At 42.5% G+C, this 21,198-nt stretch overlaps 1 protein-coding gene across 1 annotated transcript; it reads right to left on the minus strand.

The window, feature by feature from the left end:
• Nucleotides 1-912: 912 nt before the first annotated feature.
• Nucleotides 913-8,170, minus strand: TMEM254 (transmembrane protein 254). The gene is made up of 4 exons (XM_074154951.1): nucleotides 8,007-8,170; nucleotides 6,213-6,316; nucleotides 4,872-4,931; nucleotides 913-2,441 (listed from the first exon to the last, which is right to left on the minus strand). Exons 1-4 carry the CDS (start codon nucleotides 8,112-8,114, stop codon nucleotides 2,321-2,323), a joined length of 393 nt encoding a protein of 130 aa, XP_074011052.1. The 5' UTR covers nucleotides 8,115-8,170; the 3' UTR covers nucleotides 913-2,320.
• Nucleotides 8,171-21,198: the final 13,028 nt, after the last annotated feature.

A 21,198-nucleotide genomic window follows, 5' to 3' on the forward strand; every position in this document is an offset into this window, starting at 1 on the left:
ATGCTTCTTGGATTTTGAGTTTGGGATTGCACAGGCTTCAAAAACATTAAAAGGCGGGCACCAGTGCTTCTTGTGGCTCTGGGACAGAGGCTGAGAGTAAATACTTGCTAAAAAAAAATTAAAAAAAAAATACATATATAGGTGGAAAAACTGAACTACTCTCAGTTCTACACTTCTTGGGCTGCACTGAGGAAGCTGGTACCATCGCCTCTCTGAAAGGCAGCTCTTCTAATTGAGTCTAACAGCAAGCTGTCAACTTCCCAGAGCTGTGATTTATCTACAGCCGTTGCAGAGACCTCGTGGAACGGCTGTGCTGGTGAGCATCACAAGTGCTTGCATGCAGACTGGTAGGGAAGAAAGTGTAGTAGTCCTGACCTTTTTTACAGCTTCACTGATGGAAAATGAATAGTGGGAAATAAGAACTGGAAAAAAAATGTGTATTAAGACTTTTACCACCTCTCCTAAGGGCTTAACTAGCCTTGGTGTTACTGTTAGACCTTTTCCTCTGTACAGGAACACTATTATGAAAATGCTGAACCATTTTAAAATTAAAAGTTTAAACCATTTCAAATTTAAAAGTTATTCCTTTTATCCCTTTACATTCTTAAGTTAATGCTCATTAAGCATTCCATTAGAATTCATCTTGAAACACAAAGTATTATATCTGTTTTGGTGCCATGGAGAATTTATTTTATTTTTTTTTTTTTCCTTAAGAGACAAGTCACATCAATACCTTGTCCTGTTAGAAATACTAGACTTCTGTGGGACTTGCTGGGAAAGTATACAGCCAGCTGATCCTGTATGTTCTAAGTGTGAATAGTGATATCAGTCTAAAGACGATGCTTATATATTTTGTAGAGACATCTACTTCCAGGATAAATTAAAAAGAAAACCAACTTCTTCACTGTTTTTAATTCTTTATTCCAGGGTCACAGACTAAGATAAAAGGTTACACAGTAAAACATAGCTCAGGCTCTTGACACTTCTGTTGGATTTCTAGCCACTAAACATGAGTTTCTACTTCTCTACAAAATGTTATCAGTTTGTCATTAAAAAAAACAAAAACCAAAACCCATAATTTCAAACCCTTCAGTTCTCCATGGGTTTAGTACCAACTGAAAAGCAAAAACTTTATCTACCTGTGTCTGAATAAGACTTCTCCATCAGAAGTGTTACAGTCTGTAGGTATGCAGGAGGCAGAAGTTTATTTGTTACTGCCTCGAGGAGTTCTTCGTTAGATGAAGAGCAACCTTCTCGTCCTTTCTTCCAGAATAGTAGCACCAAAGGTGGCATGGTAAAACTTGCCCCCACACTACAGCTAGTATTTTAAATAGTTATTACTTTTAAAAGTGCTAAAACAAGACAGGCTAAATTCTTGTTCAAATATGCAAAAGACAGTATGATAAAAGGCTCACTACACACACAGGCAGTACTCTGAGGGGTGCTTAAGATGGTCTTTCAAACATAGATTTCAGGACATCAGCATCTGGGGACCAGTGGTGGATGTTTAATCACTACACCTAATTTCATTCACAAATAGAATGTTTTCAGCTAGGTTTTGGAATGCTAATTGATTTTTTTTTTTTCTTTTTTCTTGGATAATAAATTATTTCTTGAAAAAGCTGCCCTCAAAGCTACAGGATTACTACTTTATGCTATACTAACTCAAAGATAAAAATCTTCATTCAAAAGATGAGGTCATGCTGCGTGAAATTTAAGGCACGCATATTAAACCAAGTTAAAGTGCTTTACGTATCTAAGCTCATCAGTGCACCTCAACCTGACCTGAGACTTGGTCTTTTTAATGTGCCTGCAGCAATAAAGTGGTCTGTCCTTTGTGGAAGAAAGTAAGCTGACAAAACAAAGTACAAAGACCAGGCTCTAACAACAACAAGCCAGTAAAATGTTATAAGTTAAATTCCATCACAAAGCAAGTGCAAGTTGCCTTGTGGCTGTAAGTAACTCTCCCTGTTGAAGAAAATTCCTTCCCATGAAAAGGTAACCTATCAACCACTACCACCAGCTTTTCAATGACAATCAGAGTATGGCGTCTATGTCAAAAACTGGCCTCTTGCATAACAAATGGGACTAAACTTTGGCAGTGCCAAGACTGAAGAGCTGAATTTCTACTGAACTATCCACAGGGCCCTGTGAATTATAATTGTCTTGTTTTCAAAGAGGAGAGTTACTTGGGTAGAAGGGCAGTGCATCACATAGCAAGAATGTAATTTAGCTAATTATAGCACCTAGACATGTAAGTGAGGATATTTTCTGAAAAACGAGGATGAAGAATGTGAGAAGTGGGTTCTTTCGCTGTCTTCTAGTACTGCTTCCTGGGTGACGGTTTGTAAGACACCAGAAGGCCGAAGGAAGCATACCCAAATAAAAGTGTCTGAATGAACCAGTGAAATTGAACTGCTGGGTCAGTGATTCCTTTAGATCTGTAACATTAACAAAAACATAAAATGTGTCAAAAAACATATGGTCTTGCAGACTATATTGTGATACTTACAAAGTAAGGTTAGATATTTCTACCCATTCTTGGTATGTGATTAGAACATTTAATCTTAGCATCGTTAATTCCAATCTACTGAGACTTATTTTCTGTATGAAACTAAACATAGCAGTTCTTGTGATTTTAAGCTATTTGTGGGACAAAGGTTGTTTCAGAGACTTCATGCATACAATATCCTCAATAAAATATAAATTGCAATCTCAGTCTATGCTATTTGAAATGACTTAGCCTAGAAGTACAAAGAACCATGAAATTAGAGTAGTTTAATACTAATCTTAATATGCAACCCTGTATGTAACTTCTTGTTGACTACAGTCACTGAAGGCAGACTATATATGCTACAGCAGGGCAAAGAGGCCTGACAATTACTGTGTGATGCAAGAGGGACGAGCGCTGTTACCTGAATTTGTGGCTACAAAAATACAGTCATAAGGGGCTAAAAATACCTGACTATAAAGCACAGACCTCCCTGTGTCAGTTAGTTTTAACATAGCGTATGTGAATTTGTCTGTGTATTATAGAAAATATCACTCTTTTCCTCCACTTCGTTGTTGTTGGGAAATAGCACAGAATTTTCAGAGAAAAGAATGAGTACAAACATGATAGCAAAACCAATTGATTTTACATTTCCAGTAAACAATTATGTCAAGCATAACTGTGCTCTAACTCATTAGTTTACAAGGGAGCTCCCCCTACTGACCTCTGCTAGAGCAGTTTAGCTGTTAATTGTTCTATACCCTCCACACATACAAAAAGATTGGGTAGCAAGTGTTGATTAACACAACATTTCTTAAAGTTCATTCTTAAATTTTCTTACCAGCTGTGAGAGAATTTTTTTTATAGCCCCAGCTGCAGTGTTTCCAAATGAGTGCAGAAACTGGAAACTAGGGCTTAAGAATGGAATGAATGAATACAGGGGAGTATCCTGCTTCAGCAGGGGAGTTGGACTACATGATCTTTATGGTCCCTTCCAACTCTAAAAATTCAGTGAAATTCAGTGAAATTTACCTGCTTACATAAAGCAAGCTTATATGAAGAAACCACATAGAGAAGTACAGGCCAACAGCCAATGACAGTACTACTATTGATTAACAGATTTGTATCTGTTTCCTCACTAGTTCCTCCTCATGCCTCCTTTGTGATATTTGTAAGTAGACACCATTTTTACATCAGTAAAAAGTATATGGTGTTTGGTGCCCATAGTAAAGTACCACTGTCTAGTAATCTAGAGAACTATGGCTGAAGAGATGCTGGGCAGGCAATCTATGCTCTCTTTCTTATGGACTTTAACACTACTCTGTAAAACTTCATTACTTAACTTGATTACAATATATGCATTTGGTTCATTCACTGGTAATCAAGTTCTCTTGTACTTAAAAATCACCTTAAGCCTACATACCTATCTATCTGCAGAATCAGATCAGTTTTAACTTTAAAGCTACATAATTTAAAACTGCAGCCTGGTAAAAAATTTATTACTGACTCCCACTCTGAAGGCAGAAAATGTTCATCCATATTCTATTATCTCCAGAACCACCTTAAATAGCTTTCCATGGAACAAAATCCCTTTGCCTCCAAGAGATGCTACCTGAGAAGCCTGTGACAGACAGCTTTGAACCGAACTAAATGAAGTGGAAGACCACCATTTTTACAATGGCAAAGACAGGCCATCCACTCTGTGGAGCGTGAGAACCAGTATCTACATTATTCTGAATTATTACAAACAAAATTCAAATGAATAGTAGGACTATGTGGTTGGACAGCATACCTTTCCAAACAATGTTACCCTAACTTAAGATTTAGTTGGCCCTACTCTTACAGTCTGATTAGTCAAAGTATTTTATCCCACAAACCTGCAGACATTAAGTAGATGTTAAACAATTCCAAACTGAAGTGTCCAATTGTGTTCTCACAATATAGATACAATCATTTAAGCAGGTAATTAGCAATCTTGAAGTTGTGATGAGGTAAGATCTGATGAAGCCTAAACACCTGAAGTTACCAGACTACTTCTACACTATCTATTGTTCCCTCTGCTTCCTGAAGTGCAATGTTACCCAGTGAAGAGTGAGCTCAGAGGCAGAAGGACAGGCAAGCTCTGGCAAACCTTGCTGCTCCCAGTTCTGCCAGTTGCCATCCCTTGCTTTTGCCACCCTGTACAACAGTAACCACCAGCAGAATTTGCAGTAACCTCTTCTGGAGGGCAGCAAACTATCACTGCAGCATGAATTTTTTCAGTATCCTCTGAACTAATATGCTGCTGAGAACCACCCAAATCAGTCTGTAGCTTATGTCACTTGTATCACAAATCCTTTTCAGAGAATCGTTGTTGGGGTGGGTGGAGGGAACAACTTACTGGCATAACTTAACACTGTAGAAGGCTTCTACTACGTGAATCAACCAGGATACCCAGAACCTAGTAAAAAGAAAACATGTTTTATTTTGTTGAAAATTAAGGAGAAGACTGTTGTATCTGAGATGTGTTACGTAGAGAATGTAAAACTGGAAGCATAGAAGCGACATCTGACTTTAACATAGAAAGTGAGGCGTGCTTCTTATCTTAGGAAAAAAAAAAAAACAAAACAACAGAAGTGCATGTGTAGTCTTAAAAGAAACTAAAATCCACTAAGACAGAGGAACTGTAGCTCATGCAATATGCCTGGACCTGCCATCTCAAGTATCCACCGCATGTTTCCAAAGCTTTCAGCTCTTAGATTAAGCCAAAAAGCCAACTGCTTAGTGAAAGCAGTACAAGTTAATCTTAGCTAAGCCTGCAAAATCTATCCTTTTACTTACACAAGTATTTTTAGTGGTCCTAAAGAGTTACTGAAGTTTTTATAGGTTTAGTTTGACAAAAGCAATTGTGTGTACAGATTCAGGATATGTAATATTACTTGATTAGTCAAACTTAGTCTACAAATTTTCATACCGAAGCTTTTTAAAAAAAAAAAAACAAAAAAAACAAAAGTTACACAGGATATTCAGTTAGTATCACGTCACTACCTTGCTAAAGCAAAAGATGCTCTGAGCAAAGATGAAGGCTTATCTTCTACATGATGCATTGTAAAATAAATGAGAAACTCTTGCTGTGTTCCTGTCTTTGCAGGCAGTTAGCAAGTGGGAGATTTGGTTACAGGGAAGTGTTTTCCAACTCTTTTGTTAATTAAAATAACAAAAACTATGTTGTGTAACCCAGCAAAAGCAAAACTTAGCACTATGCTATTTTTTCAGCAGGCTATTTGCTATTTCTCACGTGGACAGGATCAAGATAAGTTACTAGCAGGGTAGGAAATGTTCTTTAATTGAAGCTGGAAAAAGAAGACTCCTAAAGAGAACTGGACTACTTGAGTAATAATTTGACAAAAGAACCACTTTTAAGGAAGTGTTACAAATCTAAGTTTACATATAGACTGGTAAGTGTCTCCAAAAGTATTATCTCAATTTTCTTCCTTTCTCACTATAACACCACAGATGCCAAATTCTAAGTTGAATTTTTAAACTTTCATACTGGTCTTAGCCTGTCTAGTTTTCTACATACTTATTACCCCACACCCTTAGTTGTAATGAGCTTGAAAGGAGAGCCCTTTAAATGTAATTAACTACTGGGTTACAGGAAAGCTTGTTAACATGGACTAAGCAGACGAGTCAGAGCGAGGCAACAGGAGAGATGCAATATAATTATACAAATATAACTTACCCATAGCATACCCATTTGTGGTGGTTTTTCACTAAATAATTAAGGAAGGTACCAAATATTCCCAAATAATTATAAGGTATAGTTGAAGGGAAAAGCGTTACCCACTTAAAAGGAAAAAAAGAAAAAAAATTAGTTAGCTTAGTTCAAGGTAGAATTGTTATCAACATAACCTTTGAATTAGCTTTCTTTTCACTCTCCTCACCCCCCCGTGTCTGTCGAGCATGGTTTAGGGCTCATCTATACAGTATTTCAACTCCTTCATTCCATTAACATTGCCTAAGACTCATACTCTCCAACAGCAAGACCACTAGCCTTCTAACGCACGCTTACTTAAGAAGATTCAAACCTATGAAACTTCTTTTCCTTGACATACAAGATACCAAGGTGATAAGGTTGCCATCTGTGTACCAAGAGTGCATCTGCACATCAAGTGGCATTTAAATTGTAAGCTCATTACCTACTACACACCCCAGCAGCAAAAAATACATTGTCTCTGCCCTGAAGAAGTTAATCTGATGCAACTGACCTGAAGAACTCAAACAATGACTAGACTGAGAAGGAGGAATAACTACTTATCTATAACTAGGGGAACAGTCTCTCTTCTTTTGTCCCTTAAAAAAGAAAATTTGTTCAGATTTCATTGTATTTTGAACAGGGCACAGAAGATTGAGCACGAAGCCCGAGACCAAAGATGAACACAACGTGCCGGTGTCTTTCCTGTCACCGAGTTGCTGCAGCGCCTATCGCTCTCCACCTTTATTTTAACAAGCCGTGGAGGAGAAGCGGGGAGATGGTGACTTGGGCATGTCAGAGTCCATGGGGGATGCAAGGTAAACACCGAGCTGGGACAAAGCTCACACCGCTTTATCTTTCCTCTGCTACCAACGCTGCAGTTTCTAACTACGTGTAAATTTGGCTATGCCAAGCATGTGGCAAGACGGTGGATTTAACCAGGGAATCTGCTTAAAGCTCATTTTGGTTCTTGAAACAGGCCAAAAGCTGCCTTGTGAGCTGTTTGGCCTGCCTGGACCGTCACTTTTTCAGTGGTGGCTCTTGCGTGTAGAAAATCCAGGCAAACAGAAGAAAAACTACAACATGCGAAAGTCAATGGATGACCTTCATAAACTTGTCTGATTTATCAAAACTGTCACTAATCTCTGCACCCCAGTAATCTGACCTACTTTAGCTGAAGTCCATTTTTAGAAATTAAGACAACATAGTGACTGAGCTCGTCTGTTTTCCAGCAACGCTACCGGTTAATATCTGTAAATGTGCCCTACTTATTGCTATAACCCACAGCCTTCCCAGAGCGAGTTTTATTGATGTTCCCATTCGGTGCCTGCGGAGGGACGCAGGGCCGCAGCCTTGCCTCACCTGGCAATCCAATTCAAGTATTTCGTTATTTTTTTCCCTCAGAACCTTCCTCACGGATGCGCCGGGCCCCCTCACGGGAGACCTGCCCGCAGCCGCGCCCGCAGTTTCCTTTCCCCCCCCGGCGCATTTCAGAACGCGGCCCGTATTTCGGCACAGAAATACAGCAAAAATGGGTTTTCCTGGGGCGCAGCAAACCCGCGGGGGGTCCCCGTCAAACCCGCGGGGGGTCCCCGTCAAACCCGCGGGGGGTCCCCGTCAAACCCGCGGGGGGTCCCCGTCAAACCCGCGGGGGGTCCCCGTCAAACCCGCGGGGGGTCCCCGTGGCCTCCGCCAGCTTCCCGGCTCGGGCGGCGGGGAGCCGCCGCAGGCCCGCACCGCCTCGGCCGGCTCCCCTCCCCCCCCCCCCCCGCCGCTCCTTACGCCGAGGACGATCATGCCGAAGGTGATGGCGATCATCCAGATGAGCCGGGAGCGCTGGAAGTGGCAGCTGCCATCGCGGAGTCGCTCCGCGCCCGTCGCCGTCGTCATCTCGCCGCCGCCAGCCGCCGCTCTGCGGGCCCGGCCCCGCCGCCGCCGCTAAGGCCGCCGCGGGGGGGGCGGGGCCGGTGACTCGGCGGGGCGGGCGGGCGGGGGGTGCCCCGGGGGTGGCCGCCACCTGCAGGGGCGGCAGCGCCCCGTCACTTCCTTCCGGTGAGCCCCAGGCGGGCCGCCGCTCCCCGCACCGGTATGCGGCGTGCGGGGGGGGGAGCAGGGCGGTGCGGAACCCTGGTTGGGGTCCAGGGGAGGCCAGGAAGATGGTCAGAGGGCTGGGGCACCTCTCCTACGGAGACAGGCTGAGAGGGTTGGGGGCGTTCAGCCTGGAGAAGAGAAGGCTGCAGGAAGACCTGTAGCCCCTTCCAGTACCTGAAGGGGGCCTACAGGAGAGATGGGGAGGGACTTTTTAGAAGGGCATGTAGTGATGGGCCTGGAGAGTAAATCTTATGAGGAGCGATTGAGGGAGCTGGGACTGTTTAGTTTGAGGAAGAGGAGGCTGAGGGGAGACCTCATCATCCTCTACAACTACTTGAAAGGACGTTGTGGAGGGGTTGGTGCTGGTCTCTTCTCACGTTATTAGCAGTAGAACAAGAGGGAATGGCTTTAAGCTGCAACAGGGTAGGTTTAGACTGAACATTAGGAAGAAATTCTTCACAGAAAGAGTGGTCAGACACTGGAACAGGCTGCCCAGGGAGGGGGTTGAGTCACCATCCCTGAGTGTATGTAAGAGTCATTTAGATGTGGTATTGGGGGGATATGGTGTAGGGGAGAACTTTGTAGAGTAGGGTTGATGGTTGGACTCGATGATCCCAAGGGTCTTTTCCAACCTGAATGATTCTATGATTCTATGACAGGAAAAGGGGTAATGGCTTCAAACTGGAAGAGGGGAGATTCAGATTAGGTATCAGGAAGAAATTTTTCACTGTGAGGGTGGTGAGACACTAGAACGGGTTGCCCAGAGAAGCTGTGGATGCCCCATCCCTGGAAGTGTTCAAGTCCAGGCTGGATGGGGCTTTGAGCAGCCTGGTCTAGTGGGAGGTGTCCCTGCCCATGGCAGGGGGGTCAGAACTAAATGATCTTTAAGGTCCCTTCCAACCCTGACCATTCTATGATTCTTTGAGAGCTCCAGTGGACGCAAGCAGACCAGGACACACGTACAATGCTATTGCAGGTGACCATTTTGCTCCTCGCCTTGCGTAACCTTCAATACCGAGGATGCAAAAGGAGAGTCTGTTGTACTTCAGAGCTCATATGCACTTCCCTTCATTTCACACTGAAGCTATCACAGTCTTTGGGAGGACAGGGAATCCAAAGGGCTGAGGAGCCCTGGGAAGGCTTCCTGAAGGTCTGAAAAGCTCAGTCAAGTTTTGACACTTGGAGGTCCGAGGCCCAAGCTCACACACATCATACCCTTAGTTGATACTCCAGACAAAACTAAAAGAGGCACTAGCAAGGTCTAAGTTAATTTCTCCTGTGTTGATGAGATTTAAATTGTTATAACGCACATTGAGATCCATGCTTTATATTAAATCAATTATTTGAACTAATCCTGGTGAAAAATTCTTATAAATATGTACATACGCAGTGCTATATTATATATGTGTATATATGAGACACTCCTAGAATACTACATAATACTTTACCTTTTGGAAACTATGGATTTGAAGCTTATTAAAGCCAGCATTTTGTCCTTTATGCCATATTGGGACTTTGGACTCGGTGGTGAGCTTGTCCAAAGAAGTCCCTAGTGCCTTGGGGAAGGTGCCCAGAGATAGAAATGTTGAGGGGAGGTGTCTCATGTTTTCCTTAGAGCCTTGCTACCTGTTTGCTTGACAGTGACTTGGACAGGGTAGGGGATAAACAGTGAGACGTTGACTGACTGTGGTGTTTTCTCTCCTTGCCTGAAGGCTAAATACAGCTGCTCTTTTAACTATGTGTTAATGATGTGCCTGTAAAGCTGTTTTCTTCAACAACTAATGCAGCAAGTCTTGATGTATTCCCAGCATGAGCACTGTGTGGCAGGGAAGGGTCGCTGTAGAGGAGATTGGCTTTGCGTGTGTTTGGGTTAGTTTTGTTCTGTCCTGAGACTGTTCCTTTTCCCTGTCCTGTAGTTCATTCCCAGTTATTCCTGCCCAGAGCACTGTGCTTTTTTGCTGAGGTGTTGAGGGAGATTGCAGGAGAGTTTGGTAAGAAATTCCTGCAGTGGTTAAATTGTTGCTGGGAGGCCGTCTATAAAAACCATTGGGGTTGACTACATGGAATTCCACCTGCATGATACAGTCGCCTGGGTTGCTTGGCTGATGCAGGGGAGGAGTGTGTGTGGCTCCACCTTCAACGTCTTGGAATCTGGCAGAAATTTCTAAAATTCAACCTATTATTTTGTAGCCCATTACTTAATTTCTTGCTCTTTAGAACATTCTATGCGAATTGTTTCTGCCTGGCTATAAACCCATGTCCAAAGGTTGTGCTGAGATCCTGAGATGGCCCGAGCTTCGCAACAGAAGTGCCTAGGACTGCCCCACACAAGGAGCTCTGCCCACACACCAAGAAGAACTTGTAAGGGCACAATTAAAACAGGTTTATTAGAAGGTAAACAAAAAGCAACCGATTTAAAAGGATGGCTGTGCTGCTGCGCGGAGTTGACTGGAGAGGGCAGTCAAGTACACAGGAAAGAACCGGGATGTCGGCAACTGTAGCGCTGCTGTAGCAGAAGGGTGTTGGGAGGAGAAAGGTGTCGCTATCTCGGCCATAGGGGGTGACCCGCAGCTGGGGAGGGGGAGCCAAACCCTCCCCCTTCCTACCGTGCCTTGGAGGGGGATACGCATCTCTGCTGCTCACGCATCTCTGAGGACATGTCTGTGACTGGAACAGGTCACCCAGAGAGGTGGTAGATGGCCCATCCCTGGAAACATTCAAGGTCAGGTTGGACGGGGATCTGAGCAACCTGATGTAGTCGAAGGTGTTCTTGCTCATTGCAGGGGGGGGGTTGGACTAGATGACCTTTAAAGGTGCCTTCAAACCCAAACTATTCTATGATTCTATGACATTTGCTTTGTTATACTGGCTTTGGTGGCCAAAAGCAGCCAGGTGAGGTCAGAGACGATGTGATGTTGTCCTTTCTGCCACGCTCCAGTGAAGACTGCCCACAATGTGTCACCTTGGGCAGAGGAGGGGTAGCTGGCTTACTCTTCTTTCTCTTTCACCAACAATAATTGCTTTATGTTTTCATTAGCATTAAGTATTCTTTCTGGCCCGGATACCCTGTGGTCACAAAACCAGCTAGCCCAGCATGCCGTCCACCAGAAGGAGCCAGGCTTCGTGTGTGACAGCAGCCCTCACCCGCTGCCAGCCTTGTTGACACAGGTAGAGTGACACCAACCCTGGGCATCTCCACAGCCTCGGACAATAGTTAATGAAGATAACTCCCTCCTCAGACCTTTGGTGGGGGTGGACTTTCAGCAGTTCCATTTCTAATCCAGGGCAGTGTGTTTGACCTGACTTTTTAAAAAAGGCTGTTTCTCTTGACAAAGAGAGGTGTCTCTGGAGTATTTAAGAAGCTGAATATAGTTCCAGTTTTCATAATTTAAAGCCAGGAGTCCTGTAGCAGCATCTTGTCTGGCCAGCAGGCCATTAAATATTACCTTGTTTCTCTGAATTGAGCTCAGTGACTTCTGCTTACTTAAAGAATACTTTTCAAGGAGCATTTTATCTTTGAAGATGTCAAAAGACAGAGAATCCACTGCTTTCAGTGATTAGTCTTGTGTGGTTCTTAGGTGTTGTTAGTATGTACCTAACAACCAATTTTTAGGGAGTAATTTTCAGAGTTTAGCTGAAAAGCTTGCTCTATCGTATTTTGCAAAATGTTTGCATTTGTGCCTTCATATTTTGGACCAATAGGTTGGCTTCCAGTGGTTTCAACACTGGAAATGTTATTTGTCAGAGAATTGCATTTCCTGACAAGTAATATCTAAATTAGAAACTAGAAATCCCAAACAGTGTTATGTGAAATACTGAAAAAATGCAGAACCCATTTACTTTGCCAAATTTACAGGAAATAAAACTATTTCTGCATGCTTTACTTCACCATAACTTCTGACATTTCTACTTTTTTTCTTTCCTTTTAATCAGTGCCACAAAGTGACTGAATGAAGACCTAGCACCCTGTTATGAGTTGGGGGCTCTCAGTAGCATACTACATACCAAAACATCACCAAGGCTGAGTGCAGACAGCCAGCTCGGGCAGCTCTGGCCATGCTTACTAGAATAGAGATTTAGATTTACAGTTTGGAACATGAATCTCTGTTGCAGTGGAATTAACACAGCTCCGTGTTCATTCTCAGGCCTTTCCTATGCTAGAGAACATGCAGCTATTGGTAGCTGGCAATCGGCACAGCTGCCATCGCGATGACAGGGCTCTGTAAGCGTTTGCAGAAGATGAGCCAATCTAGCTTTACCCTGCACGGATTGCTAAACCGAGTCTGTTTTTGTAGTAGTCAAGGCCATGGAAAAAGAGAGGGAAAGCGTAATCTTAAAACCAAGTTGGAAAGAAAAAAAAAAAAAAAAAGCGTGTTCCCTCATAACTGCATACAAACATTTTTTCTTGCATCACTTGGTTTAGATTTCAAATTAGGTTAGTAATTAAAGCCACAGGTACTTTTTAAGAATCTAAGATGGAAAGAGATGTTCATTATGAGATCAACAGGTAAGGTTAGTAACCATACAGTAACATGAAAATGTGACGTATGATCCTCTTTGAGATTTCAAAGACAACTACATTAGTTTAAAAAAAAAAAAAAAATTTACTGAAGTTGTGCCCGTAGGGTTCTGAGGTCTCCATAGTGATGGGGTACGTAAACTGAGATGGGTTAGTTCTGCTAAAAATCATAACAAGGACCTGTGTATTATTCCTGCCTAATCCCTGAGACATAGCTGGCTTATTTCACACACTGTTTATATCTGTATAGCAGTCTCTTAGATTTTCAAATACCAGTTTCTATTGTACCTGGTAGTGGAGAAAACTTGTTCCCCCTTCAGTTTAGGAACATTTGCTATCTCTAACTTAGAGATATTGCCTATCTCACTTTCATCGGGAAGTACAAAGGGTATTTGCCAGGTAGTCTGCCTCTTTTGTTTGGTGTTCTTGGTAGATGCCGGAGACTAGATAGAGACATGTTAGCTCTTCTGTGTCTTTGAAAATTTTTTTTTTTTTTTTTTTTAAAAAAAAAAGGCAGGGGAGGGGAATTAGTCTAATTCAGACCAACCTTTATGGTGTGAGTCATCCTACTGGAGTCAGTGATGTGACTTGTGTAAACAGCAACTTTCTGTATAAGTAAGGATTAAGGGATTGGGCTTCTTTTAGGAAGTTACTTGGAAATGAGCTGCAGCCAACTTTAAACTGGATTTGAAGCTGGTATAAAAGAGATGAGATGCATTCAGTGAAAGTTACCTAAGGAGATGGAATTATCAATAAAACATTTTTTAATCAGGGTTAAATGACACAATGTTGTAATTAAACTACCGCAAGCAATGTCTGATTCCCATTTCTCTGTTTCTCTGTCATTTTTAATTTCTAATGCAGAGTTAAAAACTATTTCACTTTAATCTTTTAGTTCTAAGACCAGAGAAGCTAAGGAAAAGTACGGTCTTTAAAAATATTTCATGTTGCAAGCTGACAAGCATTACAGTTTTGAGGTTCATGGTCAAGACTTTCAGCAGATCCCGATACTTACAAAAAAATGGAAAGAGTAAAGAGCTGTGCATAAGAAGAAACAATGGGGACAGTAATTCTGCTTGTTGTCATGAATATCCTTTGTGACTTGGAAGTAAATAAATCTTTGCACATATGTCTGCTGTATCCTTCTCATAGGTAAATGAATTCTTTGGCTGTTTGATAAAACTAATTCTCTTCTATCACATTTTTAACACAATTTGGAGCATAATTCAAGTCTTGGAAATTGTCAGCTATAAAGGTCCTGGCTAAATACTTTATTCTTTGAAAAGATTTAAGATTAATTTCTTGTTGACTTTACTACAAGTTCAGTTTGTGCATTTTAGAGATGAATTTGTGTCAGAGTTCTATACGTTTATCCTAACACTATCACTATGGGGTTTTTTTCTGTTATTAAAAAGGAACAGAAAGGTGAAGCAGACTTTTTTTATCATGATGCACTTCAGCCAACATTGCCTTAATAAGCCCTTCTAAATAGACAGCCAAAGCTCACCAGTTTGAAGTCCAGGTCACACAGAGAGCTTCAGTTTTGGTCACGGTTGTGCATTTTATAGTTCTGTATTTGTTTTTACTGATGTCTGCTGGAAGTGAGTAACTTCACTCCTGGTTTAAATATTTTGTGAACATCTCTGATGTCTTTCTTTTATATTGTGAGGTAGCTTTAAAAAATGAAAGAGTAACAAATAACATCCATTTGAAATCTCAGTTTATAAAGATTGGATTTATGCTACAAGTATTTGGTGGCACTTTTAAAATTAGATATACGCTACAGGTCTTTGACAGGATTGTTTTGAATGTGCGTGCACAAAAAAAAATATTCTGTGTCATTTGGGGAGGCTGTTTAATAATACTGAATGTACCTTACAAGGATAAATCACATGTGACCAGACAGCCTTGCTCATATCGGTCATGTTGGAAAAACCCGAGTAGTTTAGACTATTCAAAATTGTGTTATATACAGACAAGGGGCCATGACTCTGCGCACCAGCGTCCCCACGGCGTTATAGACTGAGTGGTTAAAACAGGCCGAAGGAGTAAGTCTCCAGCAAACCATCAGCGTTTTGATGCCTTGTTCTTTCCCTTAACCACTTGATGACAGTGCATATGTATTTTAATATATAGTATTTGGTATCTGATATCACTTGTTTTTTCTCTCTGAAGGAATTCCTCTTTATTTCTGCTCTCAGTTTTGAGAGACACTGTTTTAGGCTGCCAAGTTCTTCACAGGCATGGTAGTAAACACAGGATTGCGGTGTTGGGGAAAAGAAAATTTTTCATTTAGCTCACTGTTCTTGAGGGTCTATTGGGACCAGCTAATGCATCTTTATCATGTTTCTCGGTTAATGAACAAGTCATGTGAATTGACACAGTTTTCTAGCTCTGACTGTTTTTTTCCCTACATGTCTGGAATAGGAATATTGTGATGGAAAAGCCAACTGCAGTGCAAAAAGCCAGCACGGATCTAGTAAGGAAACGGGGTCACTTGCAGATGGGTGAGATGGGTGGGAAGCACATTTCATTACAACCACATGGGTGGGGATGTTATTTGGGAGATGAGAAGGAATAGGACTGACAAGGGAGGTAAGAGCGATAGTTCTTTGAACAGGGAGGAGAAGACTCCAGACAACTTGTCTCCAGTCCCAGCAGACTAGCCTTAAGGCCAAATTCACTCATCTTTAGGTGACTAGTTATCGTAATCAAGTTCAGCAGACTATGATGTTGCGACTTGTTCTATTTCTATAGTATCACGTGGGTGTGTTTGTATTTTGCCAGCACAAGAAAAAGATATAGTCCTTGTCCTACAATATCTGCAGTTCAGAGGTCTCATCCTCTCAGGTGCTAAGAGTCCACAAGTGTTTCTGGAGCTGATCAGTCACAGGGCATCCATGTTACACAGACAGCACGGGTGAGGACGATGACAGAGACTTTCTTACAAAGGGAAGGAGACGGCAGGGAGAATGAGGGAAAGGATTACCATGAAGTAACGCAGACTGTGAGCCTGACCGTACTGGGCATAAAATGCTGCTACATTTAAAAGCAATTGTATTTATCTCAGCGTTAAGCTGGAGCAAGCGAGGGCTTGCCAGACTGAACTGCACTCAGCAGTCCTCTGCAGACCCAGGCTGGATTTCAGAAGGACATTTTATACACATTTTTTGGACATTTCTTGAGGTGGGATTTTAGTGAACACAGGTTTGCTACTGCATGGGTTCCTGTGCAGCTTTTCTACTGAGTGTTCAAAGGGGTCAAGAATGTTGATAATCTACGCGTTAAGCTTATTAAAAGTGGAAATCCTACTCCTGCCCATTCCCGCACTGGTGCGGACTCTGCTCTGCTGATTTGCCCTTCCCTGTGGTCGACCTACCTCTTTACAGGCTCAGGCTCAGCCTGTCCGAACTCTAGACCAGTGTTCTGTGGGGCTGTGCAAGGCGGATCTGTCCCACAGAAGGGAGATTTCCCTCCACCAGAGCAGGAGACATTGCATTGCCTGAGAGTGGGAGCACTAATCGCTACCTTCCCATCAACTCTGTGCTATCCTCCATCCATCTCCCAAGACTCTTTTTTCTACTGCCTGGTATTGGGCAGCACCAGGCTACTATTTAATAAAAGACACAAAGTTCACAAATACATTGGCTTCAGTTTTACCTGGGGTCTTATTTCCTTTAAAAATTAAGGCAGTTTTCTCTATGAAAGGGGTAACAATTTCCTTCAAGATGGTCACAGGACTCAAAAACACACCAGCAGGCAGCGTAATGACAGGACAAGTGTGAGAACCCGACAGAACAAGAAGTAAGGAACCATTTTCAGGTTCAAACAATAGATTACCATTAGAACTCTGAAATGAGACCTTGGAGTTCGATAGATAGTTCTATGAGAATGCAAGCTCAGTGACAGTCAAAAAAGCAAAGCAAACGTTAGGAGCTATTAGAAAAGCAACGGAGAAAAAACCACTATTATCATAACACTTAAAACACCATGATTCCTCTACATCTTAAATTCTGAGAGTCACTCTGGTATTCCTGTCTCAGGAAGGATACAGTAGAACTGGAGAAAGCTCTGAAAAAGGCAACACAGATGATCAAAGGCATGGAGCAGTTACCATAGGGCAAGTGATCACGGACCAGCTACCATAAGTAAGACGGGATTCTTCTGTCTGGAAAAGAGGTGGCTGAAGGAGAAAAGTGATGGGGTTTGATGAAAAAAATGGGCAGCGTGAACCACTGAAACCAGTGAAGGTCATTCCATGTTCTGGTGCGGGAGGCAGTGAGTGCCAAATGATTCTAGCAGGCAACATGTTAAGAACACATAAGAGTGTTATTTCATATAACACACGGTTAAGTCCTAGTCAGAGAATGCTTTGGAAGCTAAAATTTTACATAGGTTCAGAAAAAGACTGAATAAATTAACAAAATAGAAGCATATTGTGTTTTCTGTATACTTGAAACTCATGCAGGTCAGGATGTCTCTGGGCTGAAAATTACAATGGTCAGTATCATCATTACTAGGTAAAAGTACCAGTGTGTTGCTGACTGAGCTAGTTCTAGATACCTACCTTCCCTAGGCAGGTATCCATTTCTGGCCATTGCTGAAGAGTTAAATATCGGGCTAGACAGACATTTGGTCTTAGCTAGTATGACCCTTTTTTTACAGTTACCCTAGATTTCAGATAATTACAATGAATTATTTTAAGGGTTAAATATAAGAAAAATGTAAGTGTGAGATTGTTCAAAAGTTATGTGGAACTGGCCTAATGCCTTTTTCACCCTGACATCTATAGATTTTAATGGGAACTGAGTGAGAGCAAGACTGGTATGTCTCAAAAGCGCGTGGTGTTTTCAGCAATATTGTTTTCCTCCACCTTCAAGTGTTAGAAACAATATTCATTTCAGGTAGGAAAAAAGGCTAGAGCAATGCTTTGGCATAATAAGAGTGCTTACTGGAAGGGAAAACTCAGTGGTGCAGGGTGATGGCTCTCTCAAGAACCAGTTCTGGACTGAGGGATGCATGTCCTTAGAAAGCAAGGATTATTGTAAGTTCTGCCCTCTTTTTGCTCAAGGTGCAAAATATGCCTCCGTCCTGCTTGCCCTGACACAGCAGGGAAGCGTGCATCTCTGGCCACTGAATTATTTTCAAAACAAGACAGGCTGCTGTAAATGCTCCTCTCCCCGAAGAGCAGGTGAGAGCACAACCATCACTTGGCTGCTCATGTTCTTTGGAGGGTTCCTGGGCGCACCTGGCTATCACAGTACTGCGCATATGGAGAAATCTTTATGGAAGAGAATCCACGTTGTTTTGCTGAATTCCACAGTTTTCCATTTGAACATGAAATCTCTGCAATTCTCCAGGGTTGTTTTGTAGCATTTTCATTTCAGTGATGTAAGAGCTGCCTTTTACTGCCAAGCCCATAATTAAAGCAGTGTTGACTGATAAGTAATGGGCTGCAAAAGGTGTACCAAAAGATAATTAAAGATGCACTCCAGATAAGCAGGGCATGAGCATCCTTTTTATGAGGTGTTAATGTCTGAAGACCAACTAGTGAAATTGATCTTGCCTCCTTCAGGATGAAAGTTCTGCTTGAAACATCAATAGCATTGTACTGCCCTAGAAAATGTTTGATGTAGGGATTTCTAAAGGGCTGTGCTTGTCCTAAGGCTCCCCAGGCAGGCGCCTGGTGACAGAGCCTGTGCTGCACTGGGTAATTTGGCATCCTATTCACGCTAGCATGATTTTTGGGGTAGCCTTTGCAACTCCTAACACTAGGGCTGCTCTGAAGGGAGAGAGGAGAGGAGCTCCCGATGCCCTGATCTGGACTAGGATAGATGCAAACCTTTTCTGAGAGCCATTTTAAAGAGTACTGTGGCTAGTTCTTGTCTAACAACTGTGTTGTCTCTCCTAAATGTCCTTTACGTACATATCTTTGATTTTTATTGTATTTTCAGCATATTCCACATGTGATTTGGATTCCTCTGTAGATGCACTTACACCATGACTCTGGCATAAAGGAACACTGGCAGAGGACACAGTGGGTTTCCACATTTGGACTCCACTGAAATCTATAGCGAAATTCAATGGATTTTGGTGGGAGCCTGAAGACAATCTATGAACCGAAAAGACGCTGGGTTTGCTAAGCATGCTGCTTTAGGTATTCCTGCTGCTTTAGGTATTCCTACTGCTTTCCCCACACTCTTCCCATTCCCCTATTTATGAAAAGAATAAAAAATACGGGGCTGGAATACTATTTTAAGTGATACAGTTTAGAGAAGAGATGGGGGAGCTCACAAACAGTTGCCAAGGGAACACGGGCAGCAAGGGCTGGTCAGTGCTGTTGCCTGGATTAGTGTATGGTCAAACTGTAGTTTTAGCAGAAATTAGCTCTCATGTTAGGCCAAGTCCATCTGTCCCAGCAGAAGAGGGGGAAGAGGAGGGGGAGGCAAAGATTGCCATCTTCTTTCCTGGAATCTCACTTAAAAACAAAACTCACAATCTAAGTCTCTATCAATTAGCATTGCAAAGAATATCTCTGAAAATGAAGGGTGTAAAGAGGCTGCCTGGCAGAGTGCCTGAAACAATAACTCCGGGAAGTGTGAACTGCTCTCTCCACAGCCAGAGGATGTTAACAAAAGCCTGGTCTATTTGACCTAGCTACTAGTGATGGACAGGCACTGTTAGCAAGCAGTGCAAGTCGGTGCAAGCCTCTGCTGACTCCTCCTTATCTCTCCTGCACTGGCTATGGCTGTAAGGTGTGTATGTGTGCATTGGAGGGGGTGGCTTCCCTGTCCTTTTGAGACCAATATTGCAGGCTGCCTGCAGGATCAGCTTTGTATTGTAGTTATTCCTATGAGATGGTGTTTTCTGCCATGAATATTGGAAATCCAGAAAGAAAAATGACAGTGTTTGTTCTAGCCTTTCCTGTGGCCGGACTGAATGAGAAAGCTCTCTTTGTACTCTACAAACATCGTTGGTATCTTTGATCCAGTTTATTATGTGCCCCACGGACAGTTGTATTGAATTGCAGAGATGGAAAGGTCATATAGAATCATAGAATCATAGAATCGTCCAGGTTGGAAGAGACCCTTGGGATCATCGAGTCCAACCATCTACCCTATACTACAGAGTTCTCCCCTATATCATATCCCCCAACACCACATCTAAACGTCTCTTAAACACATGCAATTCCATACTTTCTTGTGCCAGTTTAAATCAGGGCTCCTCAGCTGTCTTTTACCCTCTGCTCCTGTGCATCCCCATCCCATGCTGGTGCTTGAACTAAGATTGCCAAAATATAACCTGGCCAAAAAAAAAAAAAGTGATCAGTTTTTCGGAAGGACTAGCTCTGTGAGTTGGCTCATTTGCTAGTTGAGTGTGCACTGGAGGTGGCTTGTGCAGGAATGTGTGTGAAGCCATGTGGGGGCTTAAAGGCAGGTAGAATTGCACCCTGCATGCTTAAAAGAAGAAGAAATAGCTGAAGCTGGATTTCCTGTCGGTAAAACTGTCAATAAAACTATGCCACCAAGCTTTATATGTCTGCTTATTGTGTCTGAGCCACCCCTCCCTACACAGGTAACTGGATGTTGAAAGTGAACTAAACCGAAGGACTAACAGCACACCTTGACTGTACCTACAACTGCTGGAACACTTGCCACCTGGCTGCTTTTTTCCCTTCTCCCACATGAAAATTCCTGCTTAAATACAAATTCTATTGCTTACATGGATGGAAAAAACAACGAACTATCCTGAAGCTCCGGGGAAGAAAAGAAATCCTGTGGGATGTATCTGTGCTATGACAGTCCAGGCTTATGGGAATGCTATGGTAGAAGAAAGGGGAGGAGTACTGAGGAAACGAAACAGGTTCAAGCTGTTTCCAGATGTTTTGGACTACATGCTGCTGTCATCTCTCTCAAATTCTCACTGCCTTCATATGCACTCCTGCTTGAAAACATTATTTAAGTAAAGTGGTTTCTGAGGGCAACCTTACCTTATGGACAGAGCTGCTGAAGGAATCCGGTCTGTGGAGTACTGGACTCACAGGGGCTGACTGTCACCCCTGTCTGGAAGGACATTAATTTTTCTTGTGAACCAGTGTCATGGTGCATGTGATGTTAAAACCCTTGCCCAGCTCAGCCTAAGTGGCTGCGTGGATGGTGGACGTACTGGTCCCTGCAGAATGTAAATAGTAGGTAACAGCTGGCAGACTCTGTCCCCATACCCTTCAGCTTCACAGCAGGCTGGAGCGGGTGCCAAATCTGAAAAATGAATGGGGACATGTTGAGGTGAAAAACACATGAAGTAATGACGCTGTTGTTCTTGAGCACCTTCAGCGATAGCCATTAATGGCCTCATTTGACAAAT

This window comes from Numenius arquata, chromosome 10 (assembly GCF_964106895.1).
Source record: "Numenius arquata chromosome 10, bNumArq3.hap1.1, whole genome shotgun sequence".
In the NCBI taxonomy this organism is placed as follows: domain Eukaryota; kingdom Metazoa; phylum Chordata; class Aves; order Charadriiformes; family Scolopacidae; genus Numenius; species Numenius arquata.

Excerpts from the sequence above, each read along its gene's own strand:
- TMEM254 (XM_074154951.1), bottom strand. The coding sequence starts at position 8,114 with ATGACGACGGCGACGGGCGCGGAGCGACTCCGCGATGGCAGCTGCCAC. Across the intron at positions 6,317-8,006 it reads TCGGCATGATCGTCCTCGGC|TGGGTAACGCTTTTCCCTTC; the intron begins GTAAGGAGCGGC and ends TTTCCTTTTAAG. Across the intron at positions 4,932-6,212 it reads CACAAATGGGTATGCTATGG|GTTCTGGGTATCCTGGTTGA; the intron begins GTAAGTTATATT and ends TCTTTTTACTAG.